General features: G+C 42.4%; 1 protein-coding gene across 7 annotated transcripts in view; it reads right to left on the reverse strand.

Moving 5' to 3' along the window:
- Positions 1-18,355, reverse strand: part of LOC115204000 (dual specificity testis-specific protein kinase 2) — a 31,518-nt gene extending 13,163 nt beyond the window's left edge. The window contains exons 1-2 of one of the 7 annotated variants that reach the window (XM_029769181.1): positions 17,717-18,355; positions 17,151-17,275 (exon numbers count right to left, since the gene is read on the reverse strand). In XM_029769181.1, coding sequence (XP_029625041.1) covers positions 17,151-17,275; positions 17,717-17,838 — 247 coding nt within the window. In that variant the 5' untranslated portion in view covers positions 17,839-18,355. Of the gene's footprint in view, positions 1-4,118; positions 4,161-4,207; positions 4,522-17,150; positions 17,276-17,681 lie in introns of those variants that run through there. The other 6 variants (XM_029769182.1, XM_029769184.1, XM_029769183.1 and 3 more) reach the window with 6 other exon arrangements.
- Between the last annotated feature and the right edge of the window lie 113 nt (positions 18,356-18,468).

Consider the following 18,468-nt stretch of genomic DNA (forward strand, 5'->3'; position numbering starts at 1 on the left):
TCTGTGAGAAATCTAATTTCAGACGTAATTTGTCAAGGTAATCTACTATTGGCTGACCTAACACCCAGTTGGAGACGCACAATCGCGGTTTTTAGATTGATTATTCTTTGCTTTTGCGGTGTATAACCTAAAGCTACAAACACATACGTAAGTAGAGGTCTATGACACCATCAAAACAGCATATGTCATTGGTGCTTTCAGCTCCAAGACAGAAAACACAAGGTTAAAGCCTTGGTTACTGTATGTGACCCCTGCTCAAGGCCAAATAACCTCCTACTTGTTGTCTCCTCACTGAGAGAGGCTTGTTCACAGGAATTTAATCAGACAAGCTTCTCATAGCTTCTGCAATGGTGCAGAGTTGAAAATGGTTACGCTAAATATTTTCAGCGCGATGATCAGATAAGGTAGGCGTGACAATACTTTAGTGGGAAAGTACACATGGTGACATAGATGTAATCAAATCAGTTTTATGTGTAGAACATTGTTTGTTATGGCAATGTCGCCATCTAGGCCAAGGCAACCATTAACCAGGAAGAGGCCATGAGAAAGTAGATTCTTAAGTGTTTACAAATCCTCTAGGGCCAGTTTAGCGCAAGAGCTGGAACGTCTTTAATAAAAAGTCGTCAATCACAAGTGACAAGTGGCCACAATATGGCTGCAGTGATCTCTATCCGGTTTCTGGCAACATCTGATGTTGTCACTTTGACATGGAGTGGATTGGGTGGGGAATTCACCCTTGAGGCAGATAGTTCAGCCTTGATGTGACAGACTGAGTTAAACATGACTTCCCAGACTGCCAAGTTCCCTAAAGTGAAGTGACAGATTTCTCCCGTCATCCCAAGGTCCCTCTTTATCCGCAGAAAAAAACAGAACACGCTTTCTATTTTCTTCCCGAGGGCCTTGAGAGGACTTATTTTTGCTCCATTCTCACTATTTTCCAACATATCCGACGCCATAAAAGAGACAGAAATTGGTCGAGCCCCAGTTGGAATGTCACGGTTGGATAAGAAAATGGAATGACGATGGTATCTTTGCGGAAAGACGCTACGGCAAATTACCAGTTAGGCAACCGTGGCCGTGTGCCCTGAGTGGAGATGAGAAAGCCAGTGAACTCTGACCAACTACCAGGCTACACACAGGTCACCAGTGGAGGCTGCTGAGGGGAGGTCGGCTCTTAGTAATGGCTGGAACGGAGCAAATGGCATGGCATCAAACACATGGAAACCATGTGTCTGATACCATTCCACTAATACCGCACCAGCCAGTACCACGAGCACGTCCTCCCCAATTAAGGTGCAGGTCACATGCATGCCCCTGTATTACACCTCCCTGCCATGTGTAAACACAGGCCACTGGCAAGACAAGGCCTCTGAGACAGGGACTTCATCTGAAAGGTCAGAGAGTCTTACAAACAAAGTAAGGCCAAGAGTTCAGTACTCCAAGGAATGTCATAATCCACAATAATACAGTCATGGCCCTCTGGCCACACTCTGGTTGAATCAATGTTGTTTCAACATTATCAATGTATTGTCTAATCAAATATAACATTCAACATCATTTCAGCCACCCAATATACTGTATATTGAATACAGTTCAGGATGAAAAAGTAGAATTTCTAAGTAGAAGTTTGTATGCAATTTCAACATATACATACTTCTGATGATGATGATGAAATTATCTTGATGTAACAACCACAAATATAAACGCAACATGTAAAGTGCTGGTCCCATGTTTCATGAGTCTAAATAAAAGACCCCCCAAAATTCCATATGCACAAACATATTATATCTCTCATCAGATTTTGTTCAGAAATTTGTTTACATCCCTGTTAATTATCATTTTATTCTTTATCAAGATAATCCATCTGCCTGACAGGTGTGGCATATCAAGAAGCTAATTAAAAAGCATGATCACTACACAGGTGCACCTTGTGCTGGGGACAATAAAAGGCCACTCTAAAATGTGCAGTTTTGTCACCAACACAATGTCACAGATGTCTCATGTTTTGAGGGAGCGTGCAATTGGCATGCTGACTGCAGGAATGTCCACTAGAGGTATTGCTAGAGAATTGAATGTTCACTGCTCTACCATTAACTGAAGAGTATTTCTGTCTGTAATAAAGCCCTTTTATGGGGATAAACTCATTCTGATTGGCTGGACCTGGCTCCCCAGTGTATTTAACCATCTACCAATAGGTGCCCTTCTTTGCGAGGCATTGGAAAACCGACCTGGTCTTTGTGGTTGAATCTGTGTTTGAAATCCACTGCTCGACTGACAGACCTTACAGATAATTGTATGTGTGGGGTACAGAGATGAGGTAGTCATTCAAAAATCATGTTAAACACTATTATTGCACCCAGAGTGAGTCCATACAGGTTATTATGTGACTTGTTAAGCATATTTTTACTCCTGAACGTATTTAGGCTTGCCATACCAAAAGGGGTTGAATACTTATTGACACATTTTTTATTAATTTTTAAACATTTCTAAAAACATAATTCCATTTTGACATTATGGGGTATTATGTGTATGCCAGTGACACATTCTAAATGTAAAGTATGTTAAAGTCAGGCTGTAACACAACAAAATGTGGAAACAGTGAATGGGTGTGAATACTTTCTGAAGGCACTATATGTGTTGGGATGGATAGGGGTTTGGAGATGTTATTTCCGTAGACTTTGACAGTGTCTTTCCCAAACTGGGTCAAAACACCTCACACAACCTGCATCACCTACCTCTAACATGCAAATAAAGTTGATTATTAAAAGTAACATATTTGTGGCTCCTAGTAAACCACAATCACTTGTTGACTGTCCTTGTTGATTGTTCTTTGTTGAGTCTCGATTAAGGATTCTACCTTAAAATCAAGAAAACATTTGTCTTGAGAAATGAGTCATGACTTGTTGAATGGATGAGAGAGAGATTGGAAAAGCGAGAGTACAAAGAGTCGGTGCACATTTATGTGTGCGTGTGTTACGTGCCGCAGGTCCATTGTGTACAAGACAGATATTATTTCATCAACAACAGATGAACACCTCAGTGTGGATGAGAGCTTGTAACGTCATCCCAACATTAAAAAGCCATCACGGCTCAATCCTTAGCCATCTATGACGTGGGGGCTTGCCAGTAATGGCTTTCTTTCTCTTTAACCATTCTTTTACAGCAAAGGCTCAATCCAAACTCCCATGGGCAGTCCTAGCATCCACACTCCACTGCACAGCCATCAGTCCATCAGTCCAAACTCCCATGGGCAGTCCTAGCATCCACACTCCACTGCACAGCCATCAGTCCATCAGTCCAAACTCCCATGGGCAGTCCTAGCATCCACACTCCACTGCACAGCCATCAGTCCATCAGTCCAAACTCCCATGGGCAGTCCTAGCATCCACACTCCACTCTGCAGTCTGCACAGCCATCAGTCCAATGAGTCCATCAGTCTACCCCCTGGCTATATCTGCAACCCCGGGCATCCTGACACATCCTCTCACACAATCTGCTTACCAGCCCCCCCACAGTGGCACAAAGCACATCACAATAGACAGATGATTGACAATGTTATAACAGACAAAAAACTGGGGGGAGTGGAATAACCTCCTCTCACTCAGCGACTGAGCTAAACAAGGCGTAATGTTGTGTACAGACATGCAGACCGGGCTTGGAAGGAGGACATGTTAGATAACTTACATAAGGGCTGTAGCCCTAATATGAGAATCATAATCAGCCCATTTAGGTCCCAGAAGGGATAAAGGGGTTAAGGGGTTTACATAGAGAGATAGATCTGAAATCCTTTACCCCACACTTCCTGTCTCATGTCAACTATGAAACAATTGCTTCTGCTCCTATCTGCATACAGTGTCCCTTTTATTTCCTTCATTCCAGCATCAGCCTTTCAGCACTATGGGATATGTGCATCGTGCATATTTCACTGCACACAGTCAATATCTAATATCCAATAATCTTTCATTGATAGGCTAATGTTTCCTTTCTGCACCCATCTTTTGCTTTGTAATATATTTCTTTCTAACAACCATGGTGTACAGTACAGTGTAGTACAGTGTCATATCAACACAAACAGTACAGTGTAGTACAGTGTCATATCAACACAAACAGGCAATTACCTGGTTAAATATGAACTTTCTGCTTCCATGAGCTATCACCTATTGTACATGACACACAGACACAGAAACCTGCTTGGCTGGTCCCTTACCGTAGCACATTTCTTCTCTTATAGGACTGAAACTGTTCTGCGCTTCCTCCTCACATTCTCTCCCACTAAAACTCTCAAAGCGTGCAGGAGAGTGGGCAGAAAGGCCTTCCTCGTGTGTGTGTGTATGCGCATGTCTGTGTGCTCATGCACGCGTGTATGTGTGAGTGCGTGCGCATGTGTAGATTCATGAGAACTAGCTGAGTTTGTGTGAGCTAAACTTCCTGCCTGAACATTATACCGTGTATGTGTGAGGGCAGGGGCGCAACTTTCACTGGGGACGGGGGGGGGACATATCATTCTGAAGTCGCATTTTTGTCCCCCAGTTTATAATTGGAATGTGATACAAAAAGAGGCAGCGGTGTGCTTTAGGACCATGCGGACGTCTCCGAGCGGTAGTATAGGCTGTTTGGAGTGTTTATCCGACTGGATAAAAATAAATACATAGTACCAGTCAAAAGTTTGGACACGCCTACTCATTCATGGGTTTTTCTTTATTTTTTACATTGTAGAATAATAGCGAAGACATCAAAACTATGAAATAACACATACGGAATCATGTGGTAACCAAAATATATTTTATATTTGAGATTCTTCAAAGTAGCCACCATTTGCCTTGATGACAGCTTTGCACACTCTTTCTGTATATATATATATATGTGTGTGTCCCACTTCTAAAACCAACGTTGCGCCCCTGTGTGAGGGTTTATTCGGACTCTTGCAGGGGTTTGCACTGAGTGGTCCTCTGGAGCATTAAGCAGACTCTGTGCCAGTCTTTGTCTGCCTGTGTAATTCCCAAGGAGAAATGAATGTGTGAGTACGACATGTCTGAGTATACGAGCTACTGAAAAGAGAATGTGGTTGCGCTAATGGGAGTACGGTATGTACCCTGTATAAGTATGGAAAGACAGTGAGTGATAGATGGGAGAGAGAGGCAATCACGATGCAAGCTGGGTTAAGCGTTGTTGGACATGTGGAGGGCCACCCACCACTAAACAATCACAGAGGCACTCAGCCCTGATTTCATGAGAGGGCCAGAGATGGGGGAGTCAAAAAGAACAAGGCCTTGTGTGGGTGATGTGATGAGCATAACAATATATACAAAGAAACCTGATCAACAACAACAACAACCTTACACTGACCAGCAGCACAGGCTGGCCCAGACTCAATGCGTTATTTAATACGCAATTTGCAAGTTGATATCACTCTCATATGCAATACAGTTAGTCTAAGATCCTTATAGGCGATGCAACAATTGAGATCAGGTTGAAAAGTGACGGAATAGAGCTTTTCCAAATAGGCCTCCCACGCGTGGATAATAATTCATTTATGCTCCTGTGTCATGAGGCTGCATGGAGAGCTGGCAGGGTTTGGAATTGTGTTGATGGAAAGAAGCATCGTGTCCTGACCTGGTTGGGCTTTGCTGTGCTGGGTAAATAATTCAGTCTAGTGGAACTGTAGAGCTGCTGCTGGCTCTCTGCTCCCTCACTTTCTGGCCCCGTCCCCTCTGACATGGCTCTCTGCTCCCTCCCTCTCTGGCCCTGGCCCCTCTGACATGGCTCTCTGCTCCCTCCCTCTCTGGCCCTGGCCCCTGTGACACAACACTCTCAGGTTACTTCCTGTCAACCTAGATGGTTTAGCTCCTGGAGTCACGACTTGCTGCTTACATAAGGTGTGCGGCGGGCTGTGTGTATGTTTGGGGAATGTGTGTGTGTGTGTGTGTGTGTGTGTGTGTGTGTGTGTGTGTGTGTGTGTGTGTGTGTATATGTGTGTGATAAACTGCTGGAAAAGACTATGTAAGGAAACCACCCAGGCAGAGTTGAAGATTTATCATGTAAAACATACAAAACACTGACTCCATCAGGAACTTATTCAGGGTGTGGGACTGTAGATATCTTCATGCTGAATCGCTAGGCATCTTGGGTAGGGTGCTCTAAGCTCCTAATGCCGTGATCATTATATTTGTCATGAGAGACCAACAGTTGAAGTCGGAAGTTTACATACACTTAGGTTGGAGTCATTAAAACTCATTTTTCAACCACTCCATACATTTCTTGTTAACAAACTATAGTTCTGGCAAGTCGGTTAGGACATCTACTTTGTGCATGACACAAGTAATGTTACCAACAATTGTTTACAGACAGATTACTTCACTTATAATTCACTGTATCACAAATCCAGTGGGTCAGAAGTTTACATACACTAAGGTGACTGTGCTTTTAAACAGCTTGGAAAATTCCAGAAAATTATGTCATGGCTTTAGAAGCTTCTGATAGGCTAATTGACATCACACGCAGCCGTGGTCCCAGATGAACATACTTTGGTGCGAAAAGTGCAAATCAATCCCAGAACAACAACAAAGGACCTTGTGAAGATGCTGGAGGAAACAGGTACAAAAGTATCTATATCCACAGTAAAACGAGTCCTATATTGACATAACCTGAAAGGCCGCTCAGCAAGGAAGAAGCCACTGCTCCAAAACCGCCATATAAAAGCCAGACAACGGTTTGCAACTGCACATGGGGACAAAGATTGTACTTTTTGGAGAAATGTCCTCTGGTCTGATGAAACAAAAATAGAACTGTTTGGCCATGATGACCATTGTTATGTTTGGAGGAAAAAGGGGGAGGCTTGCAAGCCGAAGAATACCATCCCAACCGTGAAGCACGGAGGTGGCAGCATCATGTTGTGGGGGTGCTTTGCTGCAGGAGGGACTGGTGCACTTCACAAAATATATGGCATAGTGAGGTAGGAAAATTATGTGGATATATTGAAGCAACATCTCAAGACATCAGTCAGGATGTTAGTTTGATCGCAAATGGGTCTTCCAAATGGAGAATAACCCCAAGTATACTTCCAAAGTTGTGGCAAAATGGCTTAAGGACAACAAAGTCAAGGTATTGGAGTGGCCATCACAAAGCCCTGACCTCAATTCTATATAGAATTTGTGGGCAGAACTGAAAAAGCTTGTGCGAGCAAGGAGGCCTACAAACCTGACTCAGTTACACCAGTTCAAGAGGATTGGGCCAAAATTCACCCAACTTATTGTGGGAAGCTTGTGGAAGGCTACCTGAAACGTTTGACCCAAGTTAAACAATTTAAAGGCAATGCTACCAAATACTAATTGAGTGTATGTAAACTACTGACCCACTGAGAATGTGATGAAAAAAATCTAATCTGAAATAAATCATTCTCTCTACTATTATTCTGACATTTCACATTCTTAAAAAAAAAGTGGTGATCCTAACTGACCTAAGACAGGGAATTTTTACTAGGATTAAATGTCAGGAATTGTGAAAAACTGAGTTTAAATGTATTTGGCTAATGTGTATGTAAACTTCTGACTTCAACTGTATATCGACAGATTGTATTCCTTTAATCACATGTGCTGTACACGTTTTGCTCCATTGTCATTCTCCAGGTCACATTATCTTGTCAAGTGCCGGTGGTAATCAAAGTCAGACTTACGGAGTATCAATCAGACGTCAGTGACTGAAGCCTGATAGCATTATTACTGGATCAGCTTTCTGAGAAACTCTTGACCAACCAAAGACAAATTACAATCTAGGCCCAGCATTTATTGAAGGGAATGAATAGATGGAATGGGTGAGAATGGTTCAGTACCAGGCTACCAGGCCAGGCGCCTGAGTACAGAACAACCTGATGTTCAAAGGCTCTGCTAATCCTCACAGCTCTGCCACATTCCACAGCCCTGCCCAGGACAACTCCCTTCCAACCTAGCTACTGCTGGAGCACAGTCTGCTACTGGTGGTGAACTCTCTACAGTACCACTGTTACCCTGGCACACCATCAGAGAGCCCACAGAGATTCTGGCTAGAAGCAGCGGGGGGCACCTACTATACAATGCAATGGATAGGATATTACTGGGTTCTACACCAACTAAACAAACAATACCCATGAAAACATTTATTTGGGATTAATATTTTACCTGACCAGAACTATGTACAAAACAGCAGCTTCGTGTGGGATTCAGGTTGTTTTCATTTCAATTATGTAAGCAGGCTTTTTAAGTAGATACGTTTCAAGTAAAAGTGTGGCCAGTCATGCAAGTTACTTTTTATGAAGGATTAACCTTGGCCAGGAGAGAAAACGGGGCTGTAGGAAGGATCTTACTTAGGACGGGGGAAGGATCTACCTTGCCTGTGTGTCATCTAAAACAATCCAGGATGTGAGAAGGCACAGCATCACAGTGCTAGAGGTGTCACTACAGACTCTGGTTCAATCCCAGGCTTTGTCTTAGCCGACCGCGACCGGGAGACCCAGGCGTCGCACAATTGGCCCAGCGTCGTCCGGGTTTGGGGAGGGTTTGCTCGCTGACTACGGTCGCCAGCTGTACGGTGTTTCCTCCGACACATTGGTGCGGCTGGCTTCCAGGTTAAGCAAGCAGTGCGGCTTGGCCGGGACGTGTTTCGGAGGATGCATGGCTCTCGACCTTTGCCTCCCCCGAGTCCGTACGGGAGTTGCAGCGATCGGACAAGGCTGTAACTACCAATTGAATATCACGAAATTCGGGAGAAAAATAGGGGTAAAAAGTCATTTAAAAAAAAGAGCTGGTCACCACGTGGCAGGGTTCAGCCAGCAATTGCGTGCCAGCGTTGTGGCACACAGAGAAAGGCTAACTCGTGTGGCTAAGCCACTAATGAATCGACCTCCTTGTCCATGGACAAACCCCCACAGATGACCTACGCACATTCATTCAGCTACTTTGCTCCAACTGAACAATCGACTGCTACCACAAAAATGTCCCAGTAGTGAAACACCACAGAGCAATAATATAAATTTAACCAAGGACGGTACATGGCAAACAGAAAGCACAGACAAAATGTACATCACTCGTAGCGGGAGAGAACATTCTTAAGAGCCTTTCTCATTCCTTCTCTAAGTGAGTGACAATGACTTCTAGATCTGATGAATGCTTTGTACCTGCAGAAAGGACACTGGGTGACAGATCTGATCTTTTCATGGAAACGCCATGAGAAGAGACAGTGCTGTTCCCCAGGCTCAGAGACAAATTAACACAGATGTGTTTGACAGTCATATTGTCTTTGTCTAATGCACCATGGATACAGTGAGGGAAAAAAGTACTTGATCCCCTGCTGATTTTGTACATTTGCCCACTGACAAAGAAATGATCAGTCTATAATTTTAATGGTAGGTTTATTTGAACAGTGAGAGACAGAATAACAACAAAAAAATCCAGAAAAACACATGTCAAAAATGTTATAAATTGATTTTCATTTTAATGAGGGAAATAAGTATTTGACCCCCTCTCAATCAGAAAGATTTCTGGCTCCCAGGTGTCTTTTATATAGGTAACGAGCTGAGATTAGGAGCACACTCTTAAAGGGAGTGCTCCTAATCTCAGCTTGTTACCTGTATAAAAGACACCTGTCCACAGAAGCAATCAATCAATCAATCAATAAATCAGATTCCAAACTCTCCACCATGGCCAAGACCAAAGAGCTCTCCAAGGATGTCAGGGACAAGACTGTAGACCTACACAAGGCTGGAATGGGCTACAAGACCATCGCCAAGCAGCTTGGTGAGAAGGTGACAACAGTTGGTGCGATTATTCGCAAATGGAAGAAACACAAAATAACTGTCAATCTCCCTCGGCCTGGGGCTCCATGCAAGATCTCACCTCGTGGAGTTGCAATGATCATGAGAACGGTGAGGAATCAGCCCAGAACTACACGGGAGGATCTTGTCAATGATCTCAAGGCAGCTGGGACCATAGTCACCAAGAAAACAATTGGTAACACACTACGCCGTGAAGAACTGAAATCATGCAGCGCCCGCAAGGTCCCCCTGCTCAAGAAAGTACATATACATGCCAGTCTGAAGTTTGTCAATGAACATCTGAATGATTCAGAGGACAACTGGGTGAAAGTGTTGTGGTCAGATGAGACCAAAATGGAGCTCTTTGGCATCAACTCAACTCGCCGTGTTTGGAGGAGGAGGAATGCTGCCTATGACCCCAGGAGGAATGCTGCCTATGACCTGCCTAACACCATCCCCACCGTCAAACATGGAGGTGGAAACATTATGCTTTGGGGGTGTTTTTCTGCTAAGGGGACAGGACAACTTCACCGCAATAAAGGGACGATGGACGGGTCCATGTACCGTCAAATCTTGGGTGAGAACCTCCTTCCCTCAGCCAGCGCATTGAAAATGGATCGTGGTGTTGTATTCCAGCATGACAATGACCCAAAACAAACGGCCAAGGCAACAAAGGAGTGGCTCAAGAAGAAGCACATTAAGGTCCTGGAGTGGCCTAGCCAGTCTCCAGACCTTAATCCCATAGAAAAGGAGGGAGCTGAAGGTTCGAGTTGCCAAACGTCTGCCTCGAAACCTTAATGACTTGGAGAAGATCTGCAAAGAGGAGTGGGACAAAATCCCTTCTGAGATGTGTGCAAACCTGGTGGCCAACTACAAGAAATGTCTGACCTCTGTGATTGCCAACAAGGGTTTTGCCACCAAGTACTAAGTCATGTTTTGCAGAGGGGTCAAATACTTATTTCCCTCATTAAAATGCAAATCATTTTATAACATTTTTGACATGCGTTTTTCTGGATTTCTTTGTTGTTATTCTGTCTCTCACTGTTCAAATAAACCTACCATTAAAATTATAGACTGATCATTTCTTTGTCAGTGGACAAACGTACAAAATCAGCAGGGGATCAAATACTTTTTTCCCTCACTGTAGATCCGTAGGCTACCTTGCGTACCTCTTACAAAGGCTGATGCAAATCATTTCATCCATACAATATTTCTATCAAGTGTGCTGATATTTTATTAAATCTTCAGGTATACTGGATGTGCATCCAGTCAGTGTAAATATCAATACAAAAATACAGTATGTGAACTATAATAATTGAAAGTTAATTTTCTGTCTTACCTGTATATCAAGCACTGAATCAACTGTAGCCCACCCCTTTTACAGAGCTTCCTGTACTGAAGGCCCTGGTTTATGACTTGTCCTCCTCTGTCCTCATTCGGGCGGGCTGTGGCACAGTTTCTGTTCTTGCCCTGCTCCTGGACAAATCTAATAAGACCAACTACAAGCCACAGGCAACCAAGGCTCTCCAACTCTCTTATGCCATTGATGCCTAGCGAGCTCATAACCGTAAAGCAAGAGAGCACACTTTCTATTCAAACAGGCACAAAACATTCTCCCAAATCCATTTTGTACTATTATCTACTCCTCTATTTCCTTTCATCAGGAAAATAGAAATTTGACATACAGTATGAGTCTATCTGATCATAATGATTATTACTGCCAGATACACATTTCAGAATCTACTAAAAGAGCCATAAGATGATGCTTTTCCTTACTACAAGAGATCCTACTCTCTGTGAACAATTTGAACTGCATTGAATGAATTCAAAATTATTAACAAAAATTCTGTCGATGACCCTCGGATTTTTTGGGACACCATGAATAAAATCACAATTAAAGAAGATATCAGAATTGGAAAAGATTTTAACGATGTTAGAGTGTTCTCAAAAAACACTTTTTTCAAACCAGGTAGCAACTACTCTTTTCAAAGTCACGAGATAACTAAATCTATTGATAATACAGAGAGCAGAATGTGCCATCCATCGAGTTAGACTCAACCTTTACTTCCATGGTAACCGGCCCAGTCGTTTACTGGCCAACAAGCTACGCAGTAATAATCAATTAGCTGATATAGCAACTATTGAATTTGAATCAGGTGAATTACTATCAGAACCAAAATGTATTAACCAAAGATTCTCCCCATTTTAATAAAGAATTGTACACCTCTGATTGTAAATCCACACCAAGCCCAATCAAATCAAATCAAATTTTATTGGTCACATATACATGGTTAGTAGATGTTAATGCGAGTGTTGCGAAATGTTTGTGCTTCTAGTTCCGACCATGCAGTAATATCTAAAAAGTAATCTAACAAAGATTGAGTCGTCTTTTTTAAAAGATATATGAACTCCTCTTCTCTCAACTGAGGAAGCCGGCTTGCTGGAAGCCCACGTCTCTCTCCATGAAATCAAAAGGGCATTGGATAGCATGAATAAAGGCAAATTACCTGGTTGTGATGGTATTCCTCCTGAGGTCTATTTAACATTTTGGAACCAATTAGGTCCACCGTTACTTGAAATCATAAACACAGCTGTTCACAAAGGTTCAATTGGAAGGGATGTAAATAGAGCACTAATTTTGCTATTATAAAAAATAAAAGGAAAGGATGTCCCCTATCTTTGATAAACACAGATTGGTACATCTGGAGTAAAGAGGGTTTGTTAAAAAACGATTATCCTCAGATAACCTCCGTCATCTATTACATAACTTACATGCTTCATCAGAAACCAAAGCTCCTTGGGCAGTTCTCTCTCTCGACGCAGAAAAAGCTTTTCATTGACTAGAATGGTCATATCTTTGGTCGGTTTTGGAACATATGGGACTTGGCTCCAATTTTATTAATATGATTAAAATACTATATGCCAATCCCTCAGCCATAGCAATAAAAAGGCAATACATGCTTTGTTCCGTTCAGAATAACTAGAAGTATCAAGCAAGGTGATCCCATCCTACTTTTGCTCAAGTTATAAAATAAATCTAACCAAATCTGCCCTATGGCATCTCTACTTATGGAATCCCAATAGTTGCCCATTTTAAATATTAGGGAATAGACATTTCCTTCCTTAGATAAAACCATTGCCAGAAACGTAACAGAACACTCAATTCAATTCGACCTCATTTGATGGACTAATATCTCAGTTGCTTTAACCAGACAAATATCTTTTGTCAAAATGAATATATTGCTACGGCTGAATATCTGTACTTCAATGCTTCCCATATCTCCCCATTCTGGCTTTTGGGATAAAATCCATAGCGCGGTTTAAACACTACCCACAAAACACCAGTCTCAATGTCAACAGTGGAGAGGTGACTCTAGGTAGAGCTTCAGACTGGCCTTCTAGGTAGAGCTTCTCTTTCCAGTGTCTGTGTTCTTTTTCCCATCTTAATCTTTTCTTTTTATTGGCCAGTCTGAGATATGGATTTTTCATTGCAACTCTGCCTAGAAGGTGTAATGTCCTTTCAGTGCCATGATGTCCTTGAGGAGCAGATTCAATGCATTAACTGCACAACCAATGGGTGTGATGTGAGGGCAGGACTCTTCCACTTTAGACCAAGCAGCCTTCATGTTCGCAGCATTGTCTGTCACCAGTGCAAATGCCTTCTGTGGTCCAAGGTCATTGATGACTGCCTTCAGCTCATCTGCAATGTAGAGACCGGTGGGTCTGTTGGCCCTTGTGTCTGTGCTCTTGTAGAATACTGGTTGAGGGGTGGAGATGATGTAGTGAATTATTCCTGGCCCACGAACATTCGGCCACCTGTCAGAGATGATTACAATACAGTCTGCTTTCTCTATGATTTGCTTGACCTTCACTTGAACTCTGCATTCAGCGAATTAGTAGATAAAGCATGTCTGGTTGGAGGGGTGTATGCTGGGTGAAGAACATTCAGAAATGTCTCCCAATACACATTACCTGTGAGCATCACAGGTGAACCAGTTGCATACACAGCTCGAGCAAGACATTCATAAGCATTTCTCTGACTACGTTCCTCCAATGAGTCAAAAAAACTTCTGATTCCAGGAGGACCATGAGCTGTTGCTATCAATAAGGTGTCTGATTCAACATTTTCACCTCGAATAGAAGTAGAGGGACTTTTGTCAGAGGTTGCTTGTTGTGAGCACTGAGGGAACTTTATGCACTTGGCCAGATGATTCTGCATCCTTGTTGCATTCTTCACATATGATTTGGCACAGTTTTTGCAAATGTACACTGTGTTTCCTTCTACATTAGCTGCAGTGAAATGTCTCCACACATCAGATAGTGCCCGTGGCATTTTTCTGTAAAAATAAGGGGGAAAAGGAGTAAACAAAATAATAATACAATTCCATGTACAGATAAATAGTTAAGCAGTTAGATTAAACAACTCCTTGAGTTTGAGTTTATTTTATTTTTACAGGGACAGTGCACATTAATCAACGTTTCAGTAAAAGTGCCGGTTTTAGCCAGCCGGCTAATTTTCAACCGCAGTCCCTTTGTAAGATAAATGTTTTAAAATGAAACATGTATGGAAACAGGTGAATTAACACTCCTCAGTTAGCAGGCTCAAGCAAACTAAAAACCCACATGGTAGCAAAAACTAACTCGCAGAAATTATTAACAAGTTAGAAATGATTTAAACACACTTTGCTGTAGGCTACTATTTACTCGTTAACAAAAATCATGTATGTCATATAAAATATATTCATCCCACCCAGTATTATAATCAAAACTTACCAGAAAGCATGTTGTCCTTGGCTCAGACAGTGTAGAAGTGTGGGCTCAATATCATCCCATTAGTGTGCGAGATCTTGAGAATCAGCTGAACATGTGATAGAAGAATGCACTGTGCATGCAGAGGGTTGCAATTCCATTGAATTGGGGACAGCAACCCTAATCTACACACAATACCTCATAATGACAAAGTGAAAACAGGATTTTTGAAATGTTTGCAAATGTATTAAAAACCTGAAATACCTTATTTACATAAGTATTCAGACCCTTTGCTATGAGACTCGAAATTGAGCTCAGGTGCATCCTGTTTCCATTGAGATGTTTCTACAACTTCATTGGAGTCCACCTATGTTAAATTCAATTGATGGGACATGATTTGGAAAGGCACACAGCTGTCTATATTATGTCCGACAGTTGACAGTGCATGTCAGAGTAAAAACCAAGCTATGAGGACGAAGGAATTATCTGTAGAGCGCCGGGACAGGAATGTGTCGAGGCACAGATCTGCGGAAGGGTTCGAAAAACATTCTGCAGCATTGAAGGTCCCCAAGAACACAGTGGCCTCAATCATTCTTAAATGGAAGAAGTTTGGAATCACTAAAACTCTTCCTAGAGCTGGCCACCCGGCCAAACTGAGCAATCGGGGGAGAAGGTTCTTGGTCAGGGAGGTGACCAAGAACCTGACAATCACTTTGACAGAGCTCTAGAGTTCTTCTGTGGAGATGGGACAACCATCCAGAAGAACAACCATCTCTGCAGCACTTCACCAATCAGGCCTTTAAGGTAAAGTGACCAGACGGAAACCACTCCTCAGTAAAACGCACATGACAGCCTGCTTGGAGATTGCCAAAAGGCACCTAAAGATTCTCAGACCATGAGAAACAAGATTTTCTGGTCTGATGAAACTCTTTGGCCTGAATGCCAAGCGTCACATCTGGAGGAAACCTGGCACCATTTCTATGGTGAAGCATGGTGGTGACAGCATCATGCTGTGGGGATGTTTTTCAGCGGCAGGGACTGAGAGACTAGTCAGGATTGAGGCAAAGATGAACGGAGCAAATTATAGCGAGATCCTTGATGAAAACCTGCTCCAGAGCGCTCAGGACCTCAGACTGGGGCGAAGGTTCATCTTCCAACAGGACCACGACCCTAAGCACACAGCCAAGACAACGCAGGAAAGGCTTCGGGACAAGTCTCTGAATGTCCTTGAGTGGCCCAGCCAGAGCTTGGACTTGAACCCAATCGAACATCTCTGGAGAGACCTGAAAATAGCTGTGCAGCAACGCTTCCCAACCAACCTGATAGAGCTTGAGAGGATCTGCAGAGAAGAATGGGAGAAACTCCCCAAATACAGGTGTGCCAAGCTTGTAGCGTCATACCCAGGAAGACTCGAGGTTGTAATCGCTGCCTAAGGTGCTTCAACAAAGTACTGAGTAAAGGATCTGAATACTTCCCGAAGGCACTGTATGACTATAATATATGAACAACTTTTGGAAAGCTCTTATTCTGACCTAGCCATTACAAAAGTATGGTCCACAGATGTAACAGAATCCGAACAACCCTGTTAACGGGAACAGAATATGGAAATATATGACCTTGGCATCCCGTAATCCGAAATATTGACTTAAGTTTGTTCAGACTGTATTTAACACCAAGGAAACTTTTTATGATGAGATTGGCCCCAACTCCCAGTTTACTGTGTCCCCTAAAGCAGGGAAGCACATTCCTCCATATGATGTGGGAGTGAGTGCCTACAGTTAAATGCTTCTGGGGCAAAGTTATACAATTCATTCACAGTATGTTACTTACTGAGTATAGCTTATTGAATCTCTCAATCAATTAGAGATGATTACTGCTGGCAGGCAGCACTGCCGCAAAATAAGTCTTTGATGTTATTTTTTCGTTTTTTGAGGGGAAGCCTACAGGTTTTATAAACATATAATTTGAAACGGATAGTGTACCTGTATCTCGCCCAACAATAAATAACAAAACAAAGAAAAATATTGAGGGAGATTACCGCACTGTTCACCTGACACTCAGAACTCCAACAATAAATAACAAAACAAAGAAAAATATTGAGGGAGATTACCGCACTGCTCACCTGACACTCAGAACTCCAAGGTGATGCAAATTGGTATTGCAAAATCAGCAGTCAGTCAAGGTGAAATAATTGACCAATCATGTTATTATCCGGTATTACCGTAATTACATTATATTTATTACTGTACAACCTTTTTCTTTCAGCTCAAGAAAATGAACTGATTTCAACACAAGTTTAGATCTACTTTATCACTGTGACTGGCTTTGCACAATCTAAGTTTAGTTTACATCATTAGGCCATATTTCAGTAGTCTAAGCCCTTGAAAAATGGGAAGCCCCTGCATTGCTGATGGATAATATAACATTGTTAAACTCTGGGGTGCACAGATACAGGATTTAAGCAACGCAATCACTTTCAACAAGAGCTTTTCTCCAATTATTTTCTTTCAAGGGCAGGAATCTGGAGGAATTGAGGGCAAAGGAAGAAAAGAAAGTAAGTCAGTAGTAAGTAAGCTGTTGCAAGCATATGGATGGACTAAAAGAGTGTACTACTTACTCCATCGGTTCACTAAGCTATTCATATGCATCTTGTGAGGGGTGGACAGGAGGGGTGCACAGTCAGGCCCACAGTGTGTGTAAACACAAGCAAGAGCAGCAGAAGTGAGTGCCTTTGTCCAGCAGCTGAGAGAGACCAGACCACATACATTATGAACACAAAGCGCACAGACAGGGACAACGCAACTAAAGGTGATTAAACATGCAAACAAGTGTCACTGTCATACCACAAGATACACATGAAACATTCCACTATTGGTGATAAAACTATTATTTCACTTTCAGTGGGCTACTTGTGTAATCTGGATGACATAGGGACCTATAAGAGAGCACCTGTTGCATGTTTCAGCGCTTATTCGTGCATGATCACGTTACGGGTATCTTTATGTTACAAACTACGCATTACTTGCCATAAAAATGTATTCTATTTTAGGATGGTAGGCTTAATAAATGTGTCAATAATGCAATAAACAGCTGACTTATATTACGTAACATTTATAATTTTATTGAGATATATCATTCTAAACCTCACCTATCATTCGAAGGTGTAGACACCTTCCTACTTACTGCGGCAAACTGTTGTATAGTTGCGCGTTTTCTTCAATGAATTTCCCTGGCTGCGTCGTAGATGAAAATTGATATTTCCCATAGAGGTTGCGCCAGTTCTGCAACACTTTTAGCGCGTTCATGCGAGTGTCTCACAAACAGAGTAAACAATGCCTCAATCCCAATCCGTCACCGTCGGTTTCAGTTGTTGTGCAGAAACAAAACCCAAGCAGGTTGATGAAATCAGATTAAATGCATGCCTTATCTGTTGCCTCCCTGCAATTACATGACACACTGCCCTTCAACCGGTCACTCGTTAAAAAGGGAGACCAATGACAGCGTTGCCCAGTAGTGGCTCTCCCTCCCACACCACAGACAGCTGCCACTGCTGCCGCAACGGGAAACTTTCGTATTCTAAAGAACCGCTTGTTCTCATAACCTTTTCACTTCTGTGTTCTGTAAAGTCTAGATGACCTCCCAAAATGTTAACCCGGAATAACTGAACCATTCCTTATTTATGAAATAACATCCCTATTCCACATATTCAACTAATTCACCATAGACATAAACCAGCTGCAAGCAAACTTGTTTAATACAACTCTTATAATACCTTCACCTATTAGGCCTATAAGTATTATTTCAGCTATAGGCATGTATTTTTGACCGAGGCAGTGAATATGCTGAGTCCATATTGTATCATGAAATGGCACAGGATGCACTCTGGTGGTCATTTTGAGTAACATAAATTGATGTTCATACAGTATGGCCATTAC

The sequence above is a fragment of the Salmo trutta genome, chromosome 12, assembly GCF_901001165.1.
Source record: "Salmo trutta chromosome 12, fSalTru1.1, whole genome shotgun sequence".
In the NCBI taxonomy this organism is placed as follows: Eukaryota; Metazoa; Chordata; class Actinopteri; order Salmoniformes; family Salmonidae; genus Salmo; species Salmo trutta.